Consider the following 25,675-nt stretch of genomic DNA (forward strand, 5'->3'; position numbering starts at 1 on the left):
ACAGCCCACTTACCTATTTTTCAGAGTTTGAAAGATGTGTGATAACAGTTGAAATTGTTGTCGTAAAGGCAAGAGCAACACACCGCAAATCCAAATGTAGACTGGTCTGTCGGTGACTATGTCCCGAGATAGCCCTCCCTATCTATATATATATATATATATCGAAATATGTGCAAACAAATGTACAAACACAAAAATATTGACAAAATAAAGTTGAAGAACACACTAGTATTTCATTTTATCAATGGGAAACACACATAGAAAACGCCACGCAGCCTCCACGCAACTGACACGCAACAGAAACGCTGCGCTCACGCCACGCAGCCAGTGTGCAGGAGCCCTTAGTATGAAACCAATAGTACGTGAATTGCATACTTTTTCCGGTCAAATATTACAGTATGCAAATACTGGACACTACATTACAAATATCCCAAATTGCAGTGCGGTAGTGACGACGTTCATAACAGACAAACGGATAGCGACCAAAGCAGCTACGTAACGTCAATAACGCTTCAAATTACATTTTTATATAAACATCAGTGATTTTGTCACCTGCCACTGTTGACTAGTTGCTTACCTTTTCCAGTAATTTAAGCATTATTTGGCGATACTGATAAAGATGAGGTCGGCACGGGTTACCATGGTTACACATCTCCAGACTCTCAGGAAGGGACGTGATAATTACAGCTCAGTGCATCTGAAAAAATACATACTACTGTTTATTTACACAAAAGTGTGTTAAACGATAGTACACATATTGAGTATGTAGTGCAGAGTATGGGATTTCAGACGCAGTAATTAGAGTTTTGAAAAATCTGCACCGTAGAAGGCGTTTTCAAATAGCTAGTGACTAAATTTGGTGACTAAAGCTCTGCTTGCTTCTGAACATGATTATATAGTTAGTGCATTAATAATGCAGCAATGATGGAAAGCAACAATTTCATCATTAACGTTTAACAAAAATATTTATTTATTTGTAATACTGCTGTTTGCAAATCACGGACTTATGTACTCACAGCACTTCAGTACTGCTGGTATCTCGTTCTGTCCTCTTCTTCTTCTGAAGTGGTTTAATGACAGCGCCTGAAGGATCAGCTCCACCAGCTGTTTAAATATATATATATATATATATTATACTCAACGAGCATTCATTCACATGACTTTACATCTGAGTGAAACTTGGCCAGCGAGGATGTCGCTGTGACTCTCTCTGTCTCTCTCTCTGTCTCTCTCTCTCTGTCTCTCTCTCTGTCTTTCTCTGTCTCTCTCTCTCTCTCTCTCTCTCTCTCTCTCTCTCTCTCTCTGTCTCTCTCTCTCTCTTTCTCTCTCTCTCTCTCTCTCTCTCTCTCTCTCTCTCTCTCTCTCTCTCTCTCTCTCTCTCTCTCCCTCTCTCTCTCGCTTTCTCTCTCTCTCTCTCTCTCTCTCTCTCTCTCTCTTTCACACTCTCTCTTTGACCTGTTTACTGATTCACTACAAGCACATCACTGAGGCTTGTTGCCATGGCAACCACAGCTCCGTCCCTGACTCTGACCTTGTTGAGGCTGAGAGACATTATGTCATTACTCTCTCTCTCTCTCTCTCTCTCTCTCTCTCTCTCTCTCTCTCTCTCTCTCTCTCTCTCTCTCTCTCGCTCTCTCTCTCTGCTGCTCTCTTAGCTGCTCCGAATGACACAATCTCTCTTCCTCTCCTCCATCTTTATTCTCTCCAGTCTGTCTGCTATCTGTCTCTAGGGCCACCTCCTCTTCCTCCCGTTTCTCTTTACAGATTTATTTGTAAATCTACTTAATTTTCCTGAAAGATAAAACATCACAGAAAAAGATCAGTTCAACACTAACTCCTCAAGTTTTAAGGTCTTTGTTTATTGTCATGTGCACAACAATTACACAGAAGCAGACGTTGTTCTCAGGCTCCTCCAGCAATGCTCATTAAATATGTATAAAAACAAAATGACACAGGTAAAAATGAGAATACATAAGATACTGCAGAAGTTAAATATGGGGATACAATATAAAATATTTAAAATAGAATACATTTGTATAAATAAAATTGTATGTAAAATAGAACACTGTGGTAGATGAAAAGGTATATGTTAACCGCAGCTGATGCTGATTCTGGACTTTATTATAATAAGATGATTTTAATTTGTCATCTGTCAGAAGTTTAGTTGTTTAGTTTATTACAATGATTCTTTGACTGTCATTCCTCATTTGGAGGCCAACAACTGTCTACTACATTACATTATCTGTGAGCTGGACAATATGGCCAAAATCTTCTATCCTGATATAGGTCATTTCAAATGAGATATATTACAATATAGCATGTTTTCTGGTAATTCAATAAATAATTAGTCTATATGAAAATAACCACATAGTAAAGCCTATTTTTGAGTATTTTCTGACGTTATTATGAATTGTAGTGCAAAATGAGCATCACATATAAGGATCAGAACGCAAAGCAGTAAAAATTGCCTTAACGAAGTTCGGCTGCTGGTTTTTCAGCATTGCGATAGAAACGATATAGAAAACGGAGTACAATAGACATTTTTATATCGGTTTGATGAAATTTATCGTCATATCGCCCTGCCCTACTATTTTTAATGAAATACATTCAACACATTCATGTCCCTGAAGTTGTGCAGGATGCTCTGACCTGGCCTGTCCTCCGTCCTCCTGCAGGTGAACAACAGTAACAAGAAGGAGTGGAACGGGATGATGGGGGAGCTGTTGGGAGGTCTGGCCGACATGATCGTCGCTCCCCTCACCATCAACAACGAGCGTGCTCAGTACATTGAGTTCTCCAAACCCTTTAAATACCAGGGGCTAACCATCCTCGTCAAGAAGGTCAGCCCACTCTTATTTTATAACTTGTGTTCAGTATCTCTGCTTCACTGTTCTCGTCTCTTTGGGCTCAGCTCAGGAGGCGTTTCAGACCTACGGTAAGGTTCATCTGGTCTGAATCACTGGATGAGTTGGTTAACGTGTTTACCTAGTTGGTTTGGTATCTTTTCACCACAAAAATAAATCCAAACGGACCAAAATGCTTCACTTTCAACAAGGTGAAAATGTTCTTTCCTCTCATTGGTCAGATGTGTCAGGGGGGGTGGGAGTGAGAACATAAACACAGGAACGTGCTCTTGTCCAAATATTAAGAAGGCAACACAATTTGTTCAGAGCGTGAATGGAACATGGCCTCGCGGAACAGAAAATCTGCAAACCTGCCTTCTTTCTAATTGCCAGCAGGGGTCGACTCCACTGGCTCCAATAAAAAGTCTGACTGTATAAAAGTCTATAATAAAATGACCCTACTTCTCACTTGATTTATTAACTCAGTAAACATTTTCCTAATGAATTTATGACTTGGTTGTTGTAGTCCTCACCCGAGTACGACGACAGTGAGATCGGTGCAAACAAATCGTAGTGAGGAAGAAAAACAACCAAAGTCCGATTCAACTGGACTGAACAATGCAGGTTTGAAAATGCCGAAAATCCAATTCTAGGTTTTGCGATTTGTCGAGTAGATTTGACAACAAACACAACATCATTAAGCATCATTTCACTGCTACATCAGTGGAGCAGGACAACCTGTCCTTTAAAGACGGAGTGGAGACCTCAGGCTTCATCAGCGTTTGTGGAGCTGCAGTCAGAGTGTCAGACACAAACACATATGAAAAAGATTAAACAAAATTATAGAACAATTAAAAAAGATACATTTTCTGAGGGAAACCATTCAGTTCAGTATCAGATCAGCCCGGGTAGAATGAAGTCACCCACAACATCTTTAAAGTTCTGGTTCTGAGCAGAACCAGGTGTCAGGTTTTAAACTTCCTGCAGTGGAAAAAAGATTTGAAACAAACAGCAGAAGAGAAAGCGTCTGTTATTCTCAGTGTGATGGAGTCAAACTGAGCTGATGCCTGAACCTCTTCACAGCTTCAGTCTCTGTCCCGCTGCTCTGATGGATATTTTGGGATGTTTTAGGTCATACTGACCCAGTTCACAGCCAACAATCGGCTCCACAGCAGTCCGGTCGATAGTTTCCATCGACCCTCAACTCGTCTGAGGCCAGGTTCAGCTATGGAGCTGTCAGTTGTTACATGGTGTTCAGCTACAGATGCTAACTCCGTTCTACATCAGTGTCCTGCTCAAGGGCCACGGCAGGATGATTCCTTTCAACATAGTCAATCATAAGTCAAGTGTTGTCAAATGTTTTAATGGCTTTAATTGAGAAATCTCAGGCCAGTTTTTGTTGGTTTGGGGGGGAGAAAGGAACATGACATTGACTTAGTAGTTTGTGGATGTTAGGTACCAAGAAAATGTCACAGATTAATTTGTGTGTTTATTGAACCGATTTCATTGGTTTGGTGTTACTGGGTTAATTCTGAAAAAACAAAGAACTGCTGATAAGATAAAACTGTATTTATCGAGAGGGAAGTTATTGTACAAAGTAGCCAAATAAACAAAACAATAAAGATTATCAATAAGGTGCAAAATCCAAATGTACACAATGTCAGAAATGTGCAAACAAACACTACAGACTGGGAGCACAATCAATTCATTATCTTGTGTTTTAAGGCTCATTATTATTATACCTGATGATTAAAACTGTGTTTGTGTGTTTAGGAAATCCCTCGCAGCACTCTGGATTCATTCATGCAGCCGTTCCAGAGCACACTGTGGCTGTTAGTCGGTCTGTCGGTCCATGTGGTGGCAGTGATGCTTTACCTATTAGACCGGTTCAGGTAACCGCATGGTTTAATATAATATAATACATCACAGTACAATACTACAACACGATGTAGTACAGCACACAAAGTATGGTTTGACACAGTGGTTTGAGTCAGTTGGTCCACTGACTGACTCAAACCACTATTTGGGTATAATTGTATTTATGTGTTGCTTCTAGGAGATGCACTGTTAATAAGGACCAGTCTTATTTTGATGCTAAGATGTGTACATTATTATGTCCCTAAAATCTATGAATAATCGTAATAAATGATCGTGATCTCAATATTTATCAAAACAATCATGATTATCATGTTGGCCATAATTGTGCAGCCCTACTTTAAAATATATATTTCTAGATTTTGCATTGAATTAGTTTGAAGAAGATCTTTGTTGTGGCCAGTATGAGCAGGAGGAACAATTACAGCAACCAACAACTGTATTGTCAGTTGTGTTTGAAGACACTTTAAAAATGTGAACCTGACCTTGAATACAATAAATTACAATAACAGTTATATATAATGTGATATTTCATGTATATATAATAAATAATAATGTGTGCCTCTGCAGCCCGTTTGGAAGGTTTAAAGTAAACAGTGAAGAAGAAGAAGAAGACGCCCTCACCCTGTCCTCTGCCATGTGGTTCTCATGGGGAGTACTGTTGAACTCTGGGATAGGAGAAGGTTGGTGTTCCTCTGATCTCACACTTCCTGTCCTACACTCCTTCCTACTACACTGATAATGTATGTGTGTGTGTGTGTGCAGGAGCTCCCAGGAGTTTCTCAGCGAGGATTCTGGGTATGGTGTGGGCAGGTTTCGCTATGATCATTGTCGCATCATATACTGCCAACCTGGCAGCCTTCCTTGTGTTGGACCGGCCTGAGGAGCGCATCACTGGCATCAATGACCCCAGGGTGAGACACCATCAGTCATCTATTCTGTAACTATTATTTTCTGACCCCAAATCTGATTATTTTTTTGGGTTCTACCTTTCTCATTGGGTAAAAGTGATTTATAGAGCACTTTTAACATCAACAGGTGTTCACCAAAGTGCTTTACAAGAAAATTATAAAATACAGTTATATACTTAAAAAAAGTAGTAGCTGTAACTGATGGAATTAAAACGGTTTTATTATTCAAATATTGATGATGATCTTAAACTACTGTCGTCCAGCCAATCAGCATCCTGTGAGGAGCTAATGATAGCTACGGCGTGGTTTAGGTGTGTGTGTGTGTGTGTGTGTGTGTGTGTGTGTGTGTGTGTGTGTGTGAGACAAACAACAATGGCGGCTCATAAAGAGGTTAGCATTGATGCTGCAATAGCATCAGTTATATCAGAACTGGAGAGTATTTCTTCATTAGAAGAATAGCAAAGAAAAGCACTGTAGGCTTTTCTGGATGAAAAAGATGCACCAGGAGCAATCACCCAGTAAGACACCTACAGTGGCCAACAGGAGACATTCATCTCTGAAAGTGACCTGCTTCCTGACCATGTGTTCTGTGGTGTACTCTTGGTTGTTTTTAGCTGCGTAACCCATCAGATAAGTTCATCTACGCCACAGTGAAGCAGAGTTCGGTGGATATCTACTTCAGACGGCAAGTGGAGCTGAGCACCATGTACCGGCACATGGAGAAACACAACTACGAGAGCGCTGCTGAGGCCATCCAAGCCGTCAGAGACAAGTAGGCACTTTATACAGTTAGTTAGTCTCTGAATGTCAGCAGTGTAATGTACTGTAGACTGGTGTCGTCCTAACTCATACCTAATGCCCCCTCCTCCTCCTGCAGTAAGCTTCATGCCTTCATCTGGGACAGCGCTGTGTTGGAGTTCGAGGCATCACAGAAGTGCGATCTGGTGACGACAGGAGAGCTTTTCTTTCGCTCCGGATTTGGGATTGGAATGAGGAAAGACAGTCCATGGAAACAGAACGTTTCTTTGGCTATTCTCAGGTAAAAATCACACTCCTACGACCTGTATGGTACCTGACATATACTCTACCGATACCCCACCGATACTCCTTTGATATCTTTCTAATTCCCTATGGATATCTTACTGACACCCTGCTGATATAATGATGCCTTTCTAATAGCTTATCCACACCCTTCTGACACCCTTTTGATATGCTGCTATCCGAATGATGATACTAATACCCCATCTGATACCCTTCAGATACCTCACTGATTTCCTTCTGATACCTTGCTGATACCCTACTTATACCATTGGATAGCCTTTTGACACCATACTTATATCCCACCTACTCGTCTGTCTGACTGATACCCCATAACACGCTTTTGATACCCCGATACAGGGAGATACCCTAATGATGGCCATCTGATATACCCCACTGATTCTCTCATGGTACATTTCGATACCCCCACTTATGGTTTTATATATATTTATATATACTTTTACGTACGCACTCACTTCTGTAATTGTATATTTAATAATTACATTACTTAACTTGAAACTTATAGTACCCTACTGATACGGATATTACCTTCTTATACCTTTTTAGTGCCCCACTGATACCTTGCTGGTACCCCGCTAATAACCTACATTTGATACTTGTGTAACTCGTATAAATGACTCATAAATTTGGTCGTACCCGGCGTGTGTTGAAGTCACAGTACATTTTGTTGTCTCTCCTCAGCTCTCATGAGAATGGCTTCATGGAGGACCTGGACAAGACGTGGGTTCGATACCAGGAGTGTGACTCCAGGAGCAACGCCCCCGCTACCCTTACGTTCGAGAACATGGCAGGTAGGAAACAGGCCTAGCGACAGGTGTGAGACTGAAACCTGTTGCTCTTGATGAATGTTTAAGATGGTGGCTGTCCTCCTTAGGTGTGTTCATGCTGGTTGCCGGGGGCATCGTTGCCGGGATCTTCCTCATCTTCATCGAGATCGCGTACAAACGACACAAAGACGCTCGAAGGAAACAGATGCAGCTCGCCTTCGCTGCTGTGAACGTCTGGAGGAAAAACCTGCAGGTACCGGACTCTATTCTACTGTTTTCTACTCTACTGTAAAGTACACTGCTGTACTCTACTCTAACTGTATTCTATTCTACTGTACTGTACTGTACTCTACTGTGTACATATATTTTAACCTACTCGGCTCTTTTTTCTGCTCTTATATTCTTCTGTGCTGCTGTTCACATTATGTTATTGAACTTTATTTTATTTTATTTCCCAGGAACAAAATATTTGAATGTAATACTATTCTATTTGTATTTATCGATGGAAGAAGCTCATTCTGTATTTGAAAGTAATAACATTGTGTTTGATGTCATAAGATTACATTTCGGGAGTTTATCACCATGAACCTGTTGTTACTGCTCATATTTACCATGAAACTGTAGATGACAGGGCTGAGCTAAAAGCTAAAGGCTAAAGGCTAAATTATGAATGCTGAGTGAGGGGGAATTGAGACAGTTCAAGTTACGGTCATGTTTGTGTTCAGACGATCAGGGACGGGACGAGAATTTTGTTTTCGTCTTTTTAACGACAGTTTTGCGGCCGACTAACAAACAAACAGAAAGAGAACAGAAAATAAGATGAAGAAACATTCCAACATACCAACATGCTCATCAGTTGATCTGTCTGGAGTCTGTTGACATTTTATCTTTGTATTGTGAGTTAAAGGAAATGAGGATCACTGCTCTGATGTTCTGGGCTACAACTAACAATTCATTTTCAATTTATCTGCAGACTATTTTCTCGATTAATCGTTTGCTCTGTAGAATGTGAGAAACATTAATGCCTAAAGACAAAGGTGACGTCTTCATATAGTTTGTGTTGTCTGACCAACAGGTGATATTCAGTTTAGTATCATATAAAAAGCAGAGAAACAAAGGAATATTTGGTGTTTTTGATTATTTTATTAGTTTCCTTTCAGCTCTAATGAACTTATACCCTGGAAATCCAGAGTTCTCGAGAGTGCACAATTTGAATTTGCTCAGCAAGTCACTCTGGCATTGAGTAATGATGCTCATTAACTATGCCCTTGTAGCCGAGCTGCACCAATCACATCGGTGTATCTGATAAAGGCGGGCCAGAGGCGAGCTGAACAGATGACAGTTTAATCTACCAGGTAGCTAAGCGTATGGGGCTCTGGATACGTGACCCCGTGTATTGTTGTGATTGGTCGTAGTGTTATCCAATTGCCTGCAGTGAGATTTTCAAATGCATGCTTGGTGCCACCCCTCAAGTTGGGCCATTTTCATTATTCATTCACATTCATTATTAATGCCAGACCCCTTAAAAGTGCTCTAAGCGATGTCACGTGTTTTTTAGGCTACAACATTTTTTGTCACATACAGCAAACATCTCCTCGCTATCCGCTAGCTGCCTGTCCCTTGAACACACTGTAAAATAAACGCGGTCTCTGTAGACAGCCCAGGCTCCACAAAAGCCAACAAAAATAAACTGTGCCAACCAGCATCACGAAACATAAGAAACACTGTTCCAGCCAATAACCGACAAGAAGGTTTTTGGGTTGGGGGTAGAGTTTAGATTCTCGGGCCGTTATTTTCCGCCACTATCCTCGGGCCGGGCTGGGCCCGGGCCAGACCCTTGATCAAGCAATTTTTTTTTTTTTTTTTTTTTTTAATCCATTACCTTATTAGCCTAATTGGGTGGGGAGAAAGCTATGCTATAATCAGAAATATTATAAATATATATATATATATATATAGGCTATATAAAAGTAACAAATGTGTACAACATTTAGGCTGCAGTTACAAAATGCAGCACTTCATGCGCGGAGTCTCCTCCTCTCGCACGCATCACACCGGGCCTGCTGTGCTGTATTGTGTATATTAAGTGCAACACGGAGCTTGAAGATGTAAAGAAAAAAAGAAAAACAGGAGAATTACCTTTGAGCAAGTGTGGAGGAAAGTCGGAGGTATGGAAGCAGTTTAAACAAGTCGTGGGCAGTGACAACAATATGTTGTTCATCATTGTTTCTTTTTTTTACGTTTCTTCATTCAGATCCATTTGCGATCCGTTCCATTCTGAATAAACAAACAGCGCAGTTTACATGCTTCATCCTTGTTGCATTATTCATTAAGATAATTCTAAACAGATTTCTGCAGTTCAAACAACTCGGAATTGTAGTTGAGAACGTCAGTTATAACGGCCCACGTGTTAAAAAAGTGTCGGGTTTAAATCGGGCTCGGGCTCATAGTTAGTTAATGTGTCGGGCCGGGCTGGTCTCGGACACAACGTGCTCGGGCTCAGGTAGGGCCAGGCTTGATTTTTTGGGCCGATCTAAGCTCTAGTTGGGGGGTTAGTGCGCTGAAGGGAAGGGGAGGGGACGGGATGAGGAGGAGGGAGGGGCGAGCTAGCCTCAGTTTTGTTTGACAATACTTAGAACGTCAACAGCAAGCGCCGTCACCCAACACCGCTTAGAGCACCTTTAATCTTTCGGATTTGGGTCTGGATTTCCAGGCTAATGAATTTACACATTAGAATGCAAAATGTGCTAAATATAAAATATAGAATAAAATCAGTACAGGGTTCACATGGCTTTGTTACAAACTGCTGTGTCAAAGCATCTTCTAATCAATACATAAAACTGTGTCCTGTCTTTATAGTATAATTTAATAATTTCTCTCGAATTAGATTCACAAACTAGAGAAAAAGAATCAGATGTTGCAGCTTTAGAAATGTCAAAAAAAAAATCTTTTACAAAAGTTGGACGATAAAATGTCTGAAGATTAGTAACTGTTCATTTTAAACAAGGACAATAATTAAAGATTTAATCAGATAAAGTACTATTTATTTTAATGGCAAATAAAGTGGGTGAACACTTAGCAGCTCTAATAACACAAATTCAAACCAAACCAATTATAATTCTGAAATATAAAGATTTGAATGTGTTAATCAGGAATAATAAACGTATCAACAACACTGATCAGGAAATATCAGGCGTTGATATATGACAAACTGTCCGATGAAACCAGGATCAGTATCTCTCCTCTGGAAATAAACATTCATGATGTTGTTTGTAACATCTCAGAGACGCAGCAGCCATGTTTGTATTTAGATTGTGGTTCAGAGCTTCACTGAAGCATCATGGGAAAACCAACATGAGGCGTTTTTCCAGACCACTTGTTGAGTTACAGGACTGTTGGTGTCCACAGGGGTTCCTCTTTCTGTCCACACACCTCCTGCTCACGCCGCCAGCTGCTTCACTGTCGTCACGACAACACGTTAGAAATAAAAATAATTTCCTGCTCTGAAGCCCGACAGTTGATTTACTGACGAGATGCTGCAAATACTACCAAGTTATTTTCATTCTTAATACATTCATTATTTTAGCTGTTAACAACCATGAATATGTACCAACTGCAGGCTTGGATTCAGCAGCAGAGAAACATAATGAAGTCAGAGGATTCTACTTGTTTATTTATTATTCTGTCTATACTGATGGAGCTGAAGTGAGATTTTGTTTCTGAAAAAAACATCAGGAAAAACAGAAAAGCATCACAAACATAAGCATGTTTACTGTTTGAGCTTAAAATATACATAAAATGAAATTGGTACATATGCCATAAATCTAACAAACAAAGTCTGACTTATACTGAAAATGACTTCACACTTTTACATACGTTCATGATAATAACTACAGATTTAAGGCTGAATTTACAGCACATCAAAATGAGATGAAATAAAAAATTTAATTAGTTTTGATTTTGTCTTGTACACATATTTAACATGAAAAAGAGGAAAGAAAAACATTAACACAAACAATCCAACATGGAAACATAAAGACAAAATAATTAAACAAACAACAAATAACATGTTACTCATAAAACTAAAGCATAAAACAGGATAAACTGTCCTTTCCTCCAGGTTCACTCTAATATTTATTAGGAGAATAATCAAATGATACAGCATGTTGTCATGGGACTATCTGAATATATAAAACAGGCTTTCAGCTCTGTGTTCTGCTCTCCTGTGAATAATAAACAGTCATACATATAATGTAGTATAAATACCCATTACATATGTGCCTCATCTATATTGATGTGACAGCTTTGAGTCACGCTGATCTCAGATCAGCTAACAGAACAAACAGACAGGAATCAGCTCAGAAATTCATTTCTGTGTTTCATATCAAACTTTAATGTGTTCCTGTTGTGGGCTGGTCTGAGACCAGTGGAAAACACCCAGAGAGCACAAACAGGGCTCCTGTATACGACTGTAGTACACAACACAAGTACAACACACAACATAACGCAGTACAACGCAAGCACAACACAGTAAAGTACAGGGCTTTGGATTCACAAGTGAGCAGAACTTCTTCTTTAAAGAATCAATGTGAATGCTCTTGCTTTTATTTATATATGTTTACGTCATTAGAGAATTACAAATGATGATGAAATTGGTTGTCTAAAAGGAGCCGAAACAATTAATCAACAGAAAAGTGATCAGCAGCAGCTATTATGATGACAAATTGAATCATGTTTAAAATGATATAAATATGGCCCTGATCAGTCTTTTAATATTTAGTTTATAGTTTCCTTCGTGCTACAGCTGTACAGCAAACTGAGGCTGCAGTCACCTCTGTATCATTTAAATCAGTTTGACAGCAGAACAGCTGAAGCGGCGTCTCTTCATTTGATGGTTTCCTATAATATTATAATATAACAGTGCGCTGTAGTATTTAATAGCTGTGCAGATGAGAGTCAGAGAGCTTCTCTTCATCTGCAGTGTGAAACTAAATACTAAGAGCTGCTTCACCTGCATGATGTCACTGACAGGCACAAACGGCTGTCTGTTGCTGCGGAGACGTTGTCTCATTGTTGGAGACGTTACCTCAGTGTCTCCATCACACTCATAATTTGTAAAGAAGCAGAGACCGTGTCTGTCCTTGAAAAATAACTGCATCATTAAAGTGACTGCTGCAGCTTTAGAGCTCATAAAAGATTGAATGAAACTGTATTGTACTCTGTGGGGGAACAAAAACTGAACAACAGCAGAGAAAATAAATAAATAAAAACTAAACTGCATCAGCATGTAAACAACATAACGTTAATGCAAACAGTTTGACACAATGTAGATGCTGTTGTCATCAAATAATATCATGTACTGTAAGACGTACAAAGGCATCAATAACTTATTGATTATAGAACATTTTAAGATAAGGATCTCATAATTATACTTGGTGATTTGTAGCTAACGGGTGAAATGATCACCTTAAAAATATTTTCTTTATTGATCTAAATAGGGAACATTGGATAACTGCTGCACGAAAGAGAAGAAACATCATGATGTTAAGAGGAAACTGGTCTCTCTGTTTGAAGGTGTCTCATTCACACATTAACACACACATTATAATTTAAAGGCTGTCTGATTCTGCTTATATATGGAAACTGAACAGCTTCAAAACACAAATTCATACACCCAGAAGAAGAAACCTGCTCTGTTTCCAGATGTTGTGCAGCCTTGTCAGCAGCTGGACTCGGCTGTCTGACAGAAACACATTAATAATCATCGCTTCTCCGCCTGGATTAGCACTTCAAACACTAGCGGCTAAAGGCTAGCAGCTAGCGGAGGATGATTAGCACTTCAAACAGCTGTGTCTTGAGGCGAGGAGTTAGCAGAGCAGGATTAGCACATTAAACAAAGCAGCTCAGGGAGAGGAAACACTGATGAGGATACATGAGGAGGCCTTTAAAGAAGAGGATTGTTTATGTGAGTGCAGTCCACAACCAGTAAGAATTTTAGGATATAATTTACAGGATATTATGGTCTATATTAAAACAGGAACATAAGTATTTCAAACCTCCGGTGCTGGCCACTTGAGGCTGACTCCAAAAGGCAGAATTATATATCTTTACAGCCTTTACTCTATAGCAGGGATCTTCAACAGGGGGTCCTCAGAGTCAATGCAGGGGGGCCTCCAAATATTGTTAATTTTTGAAAGTTTTTTCAAAATTAAAAAGTCTTGAATGAACATGAATCCAACATATTATTAGCAAATATAAATCCCCACTGATGATAGGTTCACTGGCCTATAGTCAAGGTAGTCACTAAGGCCATGCCACATGTACGTATGTTTAACATTAAAAGATGATTTATAAAACCATGGCAACAATTATTAGGCTATTTGAATAGCTTAGTATTTTATGCAAAAAATGTATGTATAAAGGCTTTAGGCCGCCCTACATGTTATCGTTGGTTAGGTTTAGGCAAGAGGAGTGATATCGGTTGTCTGACTACAGCTCCATGTAAACAATACAAACACTGAGCTGGGATTTAACCGTTTTGAACCACCAGAGTACAACATGTACATCATCTGTTAGCTCGCTAGCAACTGTTAGCATTACTTGTCCCCCAGTGTGGATAATTGCATTGCTATCAGACTTGTTAGCATCACTTTCTTTAAATATTTTGCGCAGCTTCAGTTTGACCTTGTTCTGTAGCAATTTCTTCATTATTTAATATGAATGTTAGTTTCCCAGCAGCAAATTTCATGCATCATTAACTGTAAGTGAAAGTGTTGGGCGGTTAAGGTGGTATTCTGAAGGCTTAAGGTGGTATTTTAGACAGCAGTTCAGATCTAAATCATTCAGGACATGTTAATTCAAAGTGAGGAAGAGGACAGGGTTTCTGTGGCGTTCATGGTGTTATTTTTATTTTTCATGTGATTGTCTGTTACTGACTGAAAGTCTTCCGCTGCTCTGTCACTGCGGACTTTAATGTTTGATCCAGAAATATGTTTTATTCTGTGGGAACTTGTGAACTTGTGTCAGATTCTATCAGTCTGACGCCCAGTTTGGCTTTGAATTCATGATCAATGTGTGTTATTGATTTTTATTTTCGTTTCGAACTGAATGTGTTTCAGGATTCCAAACCGGGGCTGGGTATTATTATTATTATTATTATTATTATTATTATTATTATTATTATTATTATTATTATTATTATTATTATTATCACCGTACTAGACATTTAAAATACAATAACTTGATGTTAAATATGTTTTTCTATTTTTAATGTAAAGTATTCTGTATTTGTCTTCTTATCATCAAGTCCCATGTGTAGCCTCAAACCAACAGTGAATGTATCTACTATATAAAAATGATAATAATTATATAGCACTTTTCTTAACAAAGTTACAAAGTGCTTTACAGAAGAAACATAAAAACCAAAAACAACAATAAAAAAATGTGTATAGTGTATATATAATTTTAAAAAACTATTATTTATTTATTTTATGCCCTGGTGTTTTTATGTCTGCCATAAAAACAGAGAAAACATCTGTCATTTCATCAAAGTTAACTGTGGATAACATTTGGTCAACTGTCGATGAAACCTCCTCAACGATGAACACTGAAAGAATCCTAAATGGGATTGAGACCCATAGCAGTAAAAAAATACATTTTGTGTGTTTAATAAGGGATTTAAAAGACTCTAATCATATAGCATACTAGCTAATACTAACAAGTATCATGTCTGTATCAAACCCTGATATATCTTATTCTGCTCTCTATGGAAAGTAGCCTATACCTGAACATAAAATGTACCTGTACAAGGACACATTCAAGTTATTTTTCCTGTTGAATGTAAATAGTGACACAGCACTTTAAAGCACTCACCTCTGTAGTGATGAAATGCTTTGAACGACTGGTCAAGGATTACATCTGCCCCTCACTACCCAGCACAGTGGACCCATTACAGTTTGCCTATACCGTCCCAACCGACAAACGTAAGAACGCCATACTGTAGCGCGCATCCTCCACACCACTCTATCTCACCTGGAAAAGAAAGGAAGCTATGTGAGATTGCTGTTGATTGACTACAGTTCAGCATTTAACACCATAGTTCCCTCCAGGCTCGTCACAAAGCTCCTGGGATTAAACACCTCAGCTCATTTCAATGACTTTATATACTGATGGGGAGATTAATCTATAAAAATACATCACCATGAATTAATTATATTTTGTTTTATTAACCTGAATCTGTAAAGTAGCTCAAGCTGTCAGATAAATCTAGTGCAAAAAGTACAATATAGCTGTGGAGTAGAAGTATAAAGTAGCAGAAAATGGAATACTCAAGTAAAGTACAAGTACCTTAAACTTAACCTTTCTAACCTTACCTGTACTAACTGTAGTTACTTTAGTTACTTTCCACCACTGCTGATAGTGGACTGTTGTTAGCCTAATGTTATTTTTCTTCACAAAGAATTGCATTAGTAAATGTCTAATTATAATTTAAAAAAACATCAGTACAAATATTTCTTTTTCAAAAATCTGATACACCTGTTTTTGGTCTTTTCATGGGATTTGATGACAGTGAGGAAAATATAGAAATAATACCAGAGTTATACTTAAACACCACAAATAAAGATATTCATAAAAATATTTCAGGTTGATACCCAGCCCTGATCTGACTGTTCACTGTGACGAGTCAAAGGTCAAACTGATGATGTCTGTATATGATGTCAGAGATGAAACACCATCATCCATGTGCTGCTGTCTCCCCCCCCTCCCCCTTTTTTCATGTTACACACACACAAGGTGAGATGGCATTATAGCAGCAGAGTGTTGGTATAATGATCCGATGTGTTTAGGATGAACAAACATCATCATCACTGCTTCATTGAGTCCTCATCCCCCCGTTACCCCCGCTTCTTGTGATGTACTTCCTGTTGTGTTGTGTGTTTAAGCCTCATGTTGTGCGCTGATGTGTGTTTGTGGCTGTTGGCAGTAAAACAGACTGATGCTCTTTTTACTGAAACATCATTTCATCTGAAACAATAGCAAGTCTGTGGGACACAAACAAGAACACACACACACACACACACACACACACACACACACACACACCTACTGTACTTATATAACTATATACACACATCAACATATAGACTATTCTAAGCTATGCCATTTCTATGCTATTCTATGGGTTCTACAGTTAATATATAACACACTATGCATCTCAATACTATATTATAGTATCTACTACACTATATGCTACTAGTATGTTACATTAAGCTATACAATATTATGTTATGCATAACTATACCTTAATATAGTATACTGTAATGTATGCTGTGCCTATTTTATATTATACCATGGTCTGGGTGAAATTCTGATTGGCTGCAGGGTGTCCACTAGAAAGTGATATGAGACACCTATTAACAAGTTCAGGTGAAACTGACTGTTTACCATTCTAAATTAATGCGCTAAGTGAAAAAGAAAATGGGAATCTGTTATTTCCAACACTGAGTGTAGTCCTTCAGTGCCTCGTCCTCTTAACACCACAGGATGGCGCTAAACACAAGCTGCCAGAAGTAAGTTACGCTGCCCCTCTGAACTGAATTTGTTTCACAGCGATCATCTCTCATCCCTTTCGCTGTTCAGATCGTTACTTCCGGATGCGGCCGACATGGCGTATTATTTGTTCGTGAAAGTCTTGATATTGATTTGGGGACAATGGCATGGCTAGATAGCTAGCTTGCCTTGTTGTTCAGCATACTGTCAAATTGTATTTACTGATCGTCAACTGTACACAATATTGTTGACTTTGAATCTTGCTAGCGTTACATTAGCTGGCTAATGTAACGCTAGCAAGATTCTATGAGCTGAGCGGACTATATATATATATATATATATATATTAATTAGCAATTGACCATGGTATAAGCGGGTTAATGCCCTTCAAGGTGTTCATTATGAGGTAATGAATTACTCGTTGGGCATTACCCTTACCTATTCTATAGGATACTACACTTACTATATCTACACTATGCTACTATATACTTTATTATATTATGTAATACTACACTACACTGTATACAGTTACTTTACTATATTATACTGCACTATACTACTGTATGCCATGTTATGTACTATTACTGTACTATCCTATGTTACACTATGCAATGCAATATTACATTATACTGTACTATACTATACACTGTTACTAGCTACATCATACTACATTATACACCACTCAGAGGTATTAGTATGGCAGCGATGTGTGTGTGTGTGTTAATGTGTGTGTGTGTGTGTGTGTGTGTGTGTGTGTGTGTGTGTGTGTGTGTGTGTTAATGTTTGTGTGCACCTATCGTATCATTTATTTTAGGATAGGAAAAGTAGAGCAGAGCCCGAGTCCAAAACCTCTTTTAGGTCCATCACTTCGACCTCCGACCTCAAATGCCGTAAGGCCTCCGGGGATGCCACGGTAAGGAGATGAAGACCACCTCCTCCTCCTCCTTCCATCAAAAACTATTTTTCCGTGTGTCATTTGTCTTTCTTCTCCTTTCCTCTCTTTTCCTCTCCGCTTCTCTCTTTCCCTTTCCTCTTCTCTCCTCTCCTCTCTTTTCCTCTCCTCCCTACCTCCTCTTCACCCCTCTTCTCATCTCATCTCCTCTACTGTCATCTCATCCCCAGCTCCATCATCTCCTTGCTGACTCATCATGGCCGCCCGTCTGTCAGTCAGCACTCTATTTTCTCGTCTCCATCCGGATACAGACAGACAGACAGACAGTGTTCGGATCAGGTTAGGGTTGTTGACCGTCAGGTTTTATTTTTCACTCCGAGTCGTCCTCTTGCAAAGGAGAAATGAAGAGGGTCAGACTGTGTGGTCTCTCCTCTCTGTTCTTGTCCTGTTGTTTGTCTTCGTCCTCCTTGTCCTTTTGTGTGTTTTTGTCCTATCTGTCCTGTTGTTTGTCTCTGTCCTGTCTGTCTGCTCATCCTCCATGTCCTGTTGTTTGTCTTAGTTCTCTCGTCCTCCATGTTTTTTTCCCTCCTTCCTCTCCTGTCATCTCTCTGTCCCTTCATATCACCATCGCTGTTGATGAAACATCCCACAAACCTTCTTACAGAGTATGTATTCTCCTTCCACTAACGACCATTTCTCTCGTCCTCACATGTCGGCCAGCAGAGACTCATTTCTCTCCTCTAACTCGTCTCGTTTTCAGCGTCCCTTTGAGGCAACAGTTTTAGGAGCTGGTGAATTAAATCTGTCAGAGACAGAGATGATGTCTCTGGGTATAAATGGCGGCTAATAAATGTCTTTTGTTTCAGCTCTGAAGTCTCTGCCAGAGTCGAATTCTGCTGCTCTCTTCTAAATTCTGAGTTCACTTGTGTCGTCAGTGTTTATGGTTTTGACCCATCTGTGGCCACCGCCTGCTCCACTTCTTTTCAGCCTCAGTTTAGAAGAAATTTGTCTGTTCAAAATCAAAGGTTTCTTTTTCTTTGCACTGTTAAAACAAGGTTGGTCCACCCCTGTAGAGGATAGAGAGCATTTTGTCTTATCAACTGTGACATCTTTTTCAGGGGGGAAGCAGCTTAGACATCTGAAATGTGCCAAATCTTCTGCGTTTGTGTCTTTAAAATCCACAGCAGTCGGCCATTTTGCATCCCTTCTCCCTCACGATATCCTGTTTATTTAATGTGAAGGGAGTTAAAATGGAGCTGGAAGCCCAAAGAGCGGGGATCAAATTGTTACTGAATATGAAAACAGATTGCTGCAGCTCATTAAGATGTTTGAATATTAAGTAGCAGACTTTCTGCTGTACAGTATTGATTACTCAGGGGGTGATGGGGGAGGGAGGGTAGTCGGACTCTAACTCATTTCTCTTTGTGATCATCTCTATTTTCTATATGAATGTTTTTCTCTCTCAGTGGATTTGAATGGTGTCCAGATTACATGCTGTACTACACACACACTGCCTCTGTCCTCCTCTGCAAGCACGACTGACCTTTAGACTGAAAAACACACTTCCTGTCAACTTAAGCATATAACTAATCATCCGTCCAGTCACTGTTAATGATACAGTAATTCTACTAGGGCTGATGACTAGTTATCAATTAATCTGTTCATTATTTTCTGAAAGAATTATTGAATCTACAACAAAAGCTCAAAACCCCAAAACATTCAGTTTACTTAGATATAAAAGACAGTTTCTGATCAAACCGAAATGGTAACACTTTATTTGAAGCGGTGTGCATAAGACTGACATTACATCTATCATGAACATGAAGGATTCATTTTGATTGTTCCTGACTGTTGTCATTAAAGGACAATTCCGGCGCAAAAATAACTGTGTAATGTACTGAGTCGACCGTTCTCTGGGATATGTTTTCATGCTAATCAAATGTGTCTCTAGCCTTAAACAAGATACCGCAAACCGCTGATTAGCTTATAAAGCTAGTCGTCGGGGCAGAGCGTAAAGTAAAAGGAAATCGCTATTTCTACACTACTAAAAAGGCTCAAAATAGCACCACACTTCCACGGTAGCTTAACGAGGGTCCCTACATATAAACTGAAGCATTGAGAACTTTGTAAGTGTACAGACAGTTTATTAAAAAGATAGATTATAAAGACAGTAGTGTTCACATATACAAGCAGGTGCCATCTTGGGAAAACAGTCATGACCAGTTGAACGATGAACGCCGTGCAACCAGTAATCAGTAACATGGCTCAAGCACGGCGTTAGATGGATGGGGCCAAGGGGAGACCAGTTTTACGACTGAGAATACACTACCGTGAGGGTTTTCTTTCTGGGTTTGGCTCTTAGCAGCCCTGGGCTGAGTTCGCTAATTTAACAGCTGTACAGCTAACTGAATTCACTAGCTAACGGCAGTTAACTACAGTTTGCGTTTACTTTAGTAAGCTAGTTTTAGCAACAAGAAACGTTAGCCTAAAGCTAACGTTATCCGTTTAAAATTCATTAAATCACCTTGGTACTGCATTCACTGTCGTCAAACTGGTCTTATAATTTTTAAGACATCCAAATGGTTCCATTTTACTTGAGGTTATGGATATTATTCATGACACTGTCATAGAAGCATTTGATGATGAAAACAAACTTCATGACAGGTTCAAATTGTTTCTCTTTACTTGAGGTCAAGGAAAAATATTCATGACACAATTACTGTATAATGCTCTCATGACAGCCAATGTAAAAAAACAACGATAATAATGACAGTGTAATGTAATGTTAACACAAAGCTTAATAGTTTATTAAAGTTTGATAATTTGGCCTGTCATGACATATTTATGACAGGTTAAGTTGTCTAGGTTAATGTCAAGTTGTCATTACAAATACATCGACAGGTTGTACTGTCTTGCTTAATGTCAGGTTGTCATAACAGCGTTGTCATGACAAAGACATCTCGGACAATGCTAACTTTGCATTAAAAGTGTCATAATTTACTGAATGACACTTAATGACAACAGTCACGAACACTCAAAATGACTCCTTCATGTTCATGACAGATGTCGTGTCATAATAATGCCAGTGTCATGTCAGTCTTATGAACACCCCTTCAAATAAAGTGTTACCCAAAATGGACTAATAGTTTCAGATGTAATTTTTACAGATTATAGCAATATAAAATAACTAGTTAATCCCGACACAGTCAGAAATGTTTAGCGGTGCTGAAACTATTTCCTTATGAACAAAATGCCCATGACTAGTGTTGTGTCTCCGGTTATAGTGCCGGTTGCCAGGTAAAGCTGTTTAACTTACATGTACTGGTGCTAAAAACACAATGGGCTGACAGCAATCATGCAGCTGTTGCTTTAAAACTTTAAAACCAGCAGAAACAAGTTTGATAGACCTTGCTCAGAATGAACAAAAATAAACTTCTAGATTATTGAACATTTATTATATATCTATTTTCACATAACATTAAAAGATTTTTTGCTAAGAAATTAATAAATACCCATTTGCTAATATTTTTAATTATTTTATAAATTGTTCCGCAGTGACAGCGCCCCCTACAGTTGTGTTCACCAGTGGGCATTTTTTTCTACCAATTGACAGGGTTGGTACTGTACTAGGAATTTAAATGGTGTGCCAGGGAAGAGGAGGGGCTTCTTGTAGATACCAGCAACGTTTCTTTCCGTCATCAATTATGGCCTGGGTTCATAACATCATCTGGAGGCACAGCTCAGTGAATTTCCCCGGCCACGGATGGCTACAATATTTTTTTCCTCCATTTCTGATTCAAAAACATCAGTGACGTCAGGAGAATCTCAACGCTGATAGGCTTTTGCAACACAGCGTCACATGAATGACCCAAATATGGTGTATTCGTGACATTGGTGTTGCCCAGCGCAAATGTGCATCTATTCGCGTCTTTGCATTAACTTTGTATGTAATCGGGCTGTGTGAAAAAATCGCTTTGTGTTTGGTGTGAACACACCATTAGATTACATTAATGGTTAACTGATGGTTATATCAAACGTAATTAATGGAATCAAATATTGGCTTTACTGTGTGTCGAGGTGTGAAAAAATGGTGTGTCGAGGTGTTAAATTAATGTGTGTGTGTCTCCTTTGCTTTCTCTCTCTCTCTCTCTCTCTCTCTCTCTCTCTCTCTCTCTCTCTCTCTCTCTCTCTCTATGTAGCCGTACCCGACTGACATCACTGGCCAGCTCAACCTATCAGATCCTTCCGTCAGCACCGTGGTCTAAGAGGGAAAGAGAGCTACACTGCTGCCGCTGAGCCACACACACACACAAACACACAAACACACACATCATATAAACACAGATGGACAGACTGAGCGTCCTCTGAAACAGGAAGTAGAATTTGATGGCATCAGGACTTTTGGACGGCATCACACTGCGCCTACACACAGACACACACACACACACCATCTGTCATCCCAAACACACAAACACAAACACAAACACACACACACACACACACACACACACACACACACATCGCCTCGCCTTGCTCTGCTTGTAGCCGTCAGCCTCCTCCAAACAGAGGGTCTTTTATTTTAAAAGAACTGTTTAAAATAGCTTTTATTTGGGTTGATGTCTTTGATGTTGCACAGTTTCCTGTCTGTCACACTGATTGATCGTACTGACTCATCGATCCTCCCGATCAGTTTTTGCTTCATCTCGCCGGAAACTCGAGCTCCGAAACTCCAACGCAGACGTTTCCTCCAAACGGAAATACACACACACCTGCCGATCGATCGGGAACCTATTGATCGATCAGGAACTTGTTGATCGATCGGGAACCCGTCGGTCGTTCGGGGACCTAATCACTGATCAAAGAGTGGTAGGTGGGCTGATCCTCTGGGACAGGAAGTATTTTCTAACCACAACGTCTCCCGCATCACTGAACCAGGTGCACGTTCAATCTCAAGACAATGTGCACCATTTTGCTACGGTTTCCGGGTTGAATGACATGTTTCCTCGGAAAGGTGTAAAACGGTGTGCAACGAGCTTTGAGGTATGTTTTCTCTCGGTTGGTGGATGTGTCAGAGGTGTTATCCTATCAGCAGAGACGTGTACGTAAAATCGCGGTAATAAAAAGGCAGTGCACTTGCGCACGCAGCAGGGTGTTCAGCACGCATCCGTTTCAGTTAAATAAATGGATTACTATGCTTTGTCGGGGCTGAACATTCCCCTGACTGCAGGGATCTGTAATGGCTTCTCACCGATGAGGCTCATGGGTACTGTAGTCTCTAGAGCCACTCCACCAAACTGAGGAGAAAATGTGATCTGACAGTTTGGTTCAATGATTCAGGAACTTCTTTTTTAAACCTCTATTTAGCATTTATAAGACGTATATAAAGAATTAATAAATCGTTTATAACACTGTATGATTTAAGCCGATATGAGGACATTTTTATTGGTAATTTTACATATTTGGTATATTCATGAACAAATTATGTATACATGAATATTTCTTCTTCACTCTGACTTCAAATGAGCAAACTCTGCCCTCTGATAAAGGCCATGAGATGCAGCTGAAAGCTCTGGTAGAAAACGTTGACTTTGAGTCACAGATGCTACAGAAGTTATAAATGTTGTCAAATACAGTACATTAATATGCTATTATAAAGTCCTTATATCTGTTGTGTTATAAATCATTTATTAAATGTTATACTGCTTAAAAGTGCTGAATAGAAGGGTTTAAGTAAAGTGCGCTAACTTAATACTAACAACATAAACATTATTATAAAGGAAATAATCTAATTCATATATTTCATATTATCTTTAATATTTAAAGAAAGGTTTTATTTAATTATGTTCAAAAGCGGCAAATTTAGAGTAATCTGTAAAAATCAACATTTATGTGTATATGATTTTACATAAAAGTCCTAATAGATCTTGTACACACAAAACAAGAACTTGTTCACAATTTGTGTTAAGAGATAAAAAACTGAATTAAACTTAAACTAATTAAAACAAAACAAAAAGGACTTTGGAGACTGTAGAGTTTATCTATTATCACACTGTTATAAAAGTGTTATAATGCTCTGTTTTGCATGATAACAACACATTTGACATTAAACTACACTAAAGATCAGAACCAGACATTGTAGTCAATCCCAGATGTTTAATGTCATCACAGGTGTAGAAAAAGGTTTCAATATTCACTTCAGTTGTTGAAATTACATATTTATGTTGAACAGGAAACTAGATTATTTTGTGATAGCATTTTTGTATTGATTAGGAAATGCATTTGATGTAATAATTAAATTTTTGTAATAATAATTTATATTTTTATTTTTTACATTGTGTTTTTTAACTACATTTTAACTACATCATGGTTTAAATGTTCCAGATTCACACTGCCAGAAATATTTAATTTAATTTGTATTTAACTGAAATACTTTGTATAATAGATTAATATTGATCACAATATTCAGTTAGAAAATACTTCCTGAACCAGAGGCTCCCCCCACCGTCCCCCTGACAGCCCCAGGGCATGATGGGACATGTAGTCACTGCTCCACCTCCACTGTGTCTCTGCTGATGATGTCAGTCTCTGTCTACCTCCACAATGCTGTAACTCCAACCTGCCAATAACAGAAACTGATGTCCTGTGAAAACCTCTTAACTCTTCCCAGGCCTGTCCACACAGGCCCGCTGGAGTTAGGAGGTTTTCACACTGCAGAAGCAGTGTAGCTGCCGTCTCTTTAAAGATAAATATAAATAAGGTTGTTCTATTAGAAAAACAAAACAAAAAACACAACAAACCTCACTGAGAACACGAAAACTTCTTCAGGAACTTTAACGTAATTTTAAAGAACGTCAACCTTCACCCTTACATTTTTGTGAAAATCCGCCTGCACAGACTTGAAACATCACACAATTTATATTTTAGTCAAAGGTATATTATCATCATCGGATGATTGGCAGTTTGTTTAGAGACAGTGACATTTAAAAGTGATAGAAAAACAGGAAATAACTTAAAGAAATATCCCAAATAACTTGTTTTTTATTGGAAAAAAGATTAACTGAAGATCAAGATAGCAGCTAACGCTAACAAGCTAGTTGTTTGTTTGCCATCTATGAACAATGAAGAACATCATTTCTGAATGTGATTTAAGACCAACAAACACTAATGTTGAATCTCTAAATGACAGTTTGATTGCTGAATATGATGAAGACCAACACAGCTAATGTACTATTGTACCCGTTAAGGCTAACTGTAGTCAGCCTTTTCCTACAGCTAAACTACAGACATAACAGCGTTTCTAAACCTGACCAAGATCAGCACGGCTAATGCTAATCCTGTGTACGAGATAAGTCTAACAAGCTACTTTATAAACTCCAATGATAACAAGGTTTTTGATAAGAACAAGACATCTAATGCTAATGTTCCAGATAAGCCTAACAGGCTACACATTTAATGCTGTTGCTAATGCTAAAGTACCAGTTATAGGCTAAATGTTTCCCATCACCAAAATATAGTAATAAGGACATTTTTAAGACCTACACAACTAATGCTAGTTTTAATGCCAATTTAGCTCATACGGCTGGCTGTAGCTGGCTGTTTCCTGTCCAAGAAAATCCATGAATGTTCTTTTGCTTACAAATGAATCAATTATCAAAAAATAGTTTCTCAGCTAGATTGTTGTCGATTGACTGATCGTTTATTAACTAATTGTTTCAGCTTTAATCAGGATGATACTTAATAAGGGCCAATAAACAGGTTTCTAATATTTCATCTCATTTCT

The 25,675-nt window shown here is 38.8% G+C and overlaps 1 protein-coding gene across 6 annotated transcripts in view; it reads left to right on the plus strand.

Moving 5' to 3' along the window:
- grin1b (glutamate receptor, ionotropic, N-methyl D-aspartate 1b) overlaps positions 1-24,933 on the plus strand; it is a 64,341-nt gene extending 39,408 nt beyond the window's left edge. For 2 of the 6 annotated variants that reach the window (XM_035998833.1, XM_035998837.1), the window contains 11 exons: positions 2,676-2,840; positions 4,617-4,735; positions 5,289-5,401; positions 5,484-5,632; positions 6,244-6,401; positions 6,507-6,668; positions 7,370-7,479; positions 7,563-7,708; positions 17,818-17,916; positions 22,095-22,206; positions 22,379-24,933. In XM_035998833.1, coding sequence (XP_035854726.1) covers positions 2,676-2,840; positions 4,617-4,735; positions 5,289-5,401; positions 5,484-5,632; positions 6,244-6,401; positions 6,507-6,668; positions 7,370-7,479; positions 7,563-7,708; positions 17,818-17,916; positions 22,095-22,160 — 1,287 coding nt within the window. In that variant the 3' untranslated portion in view covers positions 22,161-22,206; positions 22,379-24,933. Of the gene's footprint in view, positions 1-2,675; positions 2,841-4,616; positions 4,736-5,288; positions 5,402-5,483; positions 5,633-6,243; positions 6,402-6,506; positions 6,669-7,369; positions 7,480-7,562; positions 7,709-17,817; positions 17,917-22,094; positions 22,268-22,378 lie in introns of those variants that run through there. The other 4 variants (XM_035998839.1, XM_035998844.1, XM_031302155.2 and 1 more) reach the window with 3 other exon arrangements.
- The last annotated feature ends 742 nt before the right edge of the window (positions 24,934-25,675 follow it).

The sequence above is a fragment of the Sander lucioperca genome, chromosome 2, assembly GCF_008315115.2.
Source record: "Sander lucioperca isolate FBNREF2018 chromosome 2, SLUC_FBN_1.2, whole genome shotgun sequence".
Lineage (NCBI taxonomy): Eukaryota > Metazoa > Chordata > Actinopteri > Perciformes > Percidae > Sander > Sander lucioperca.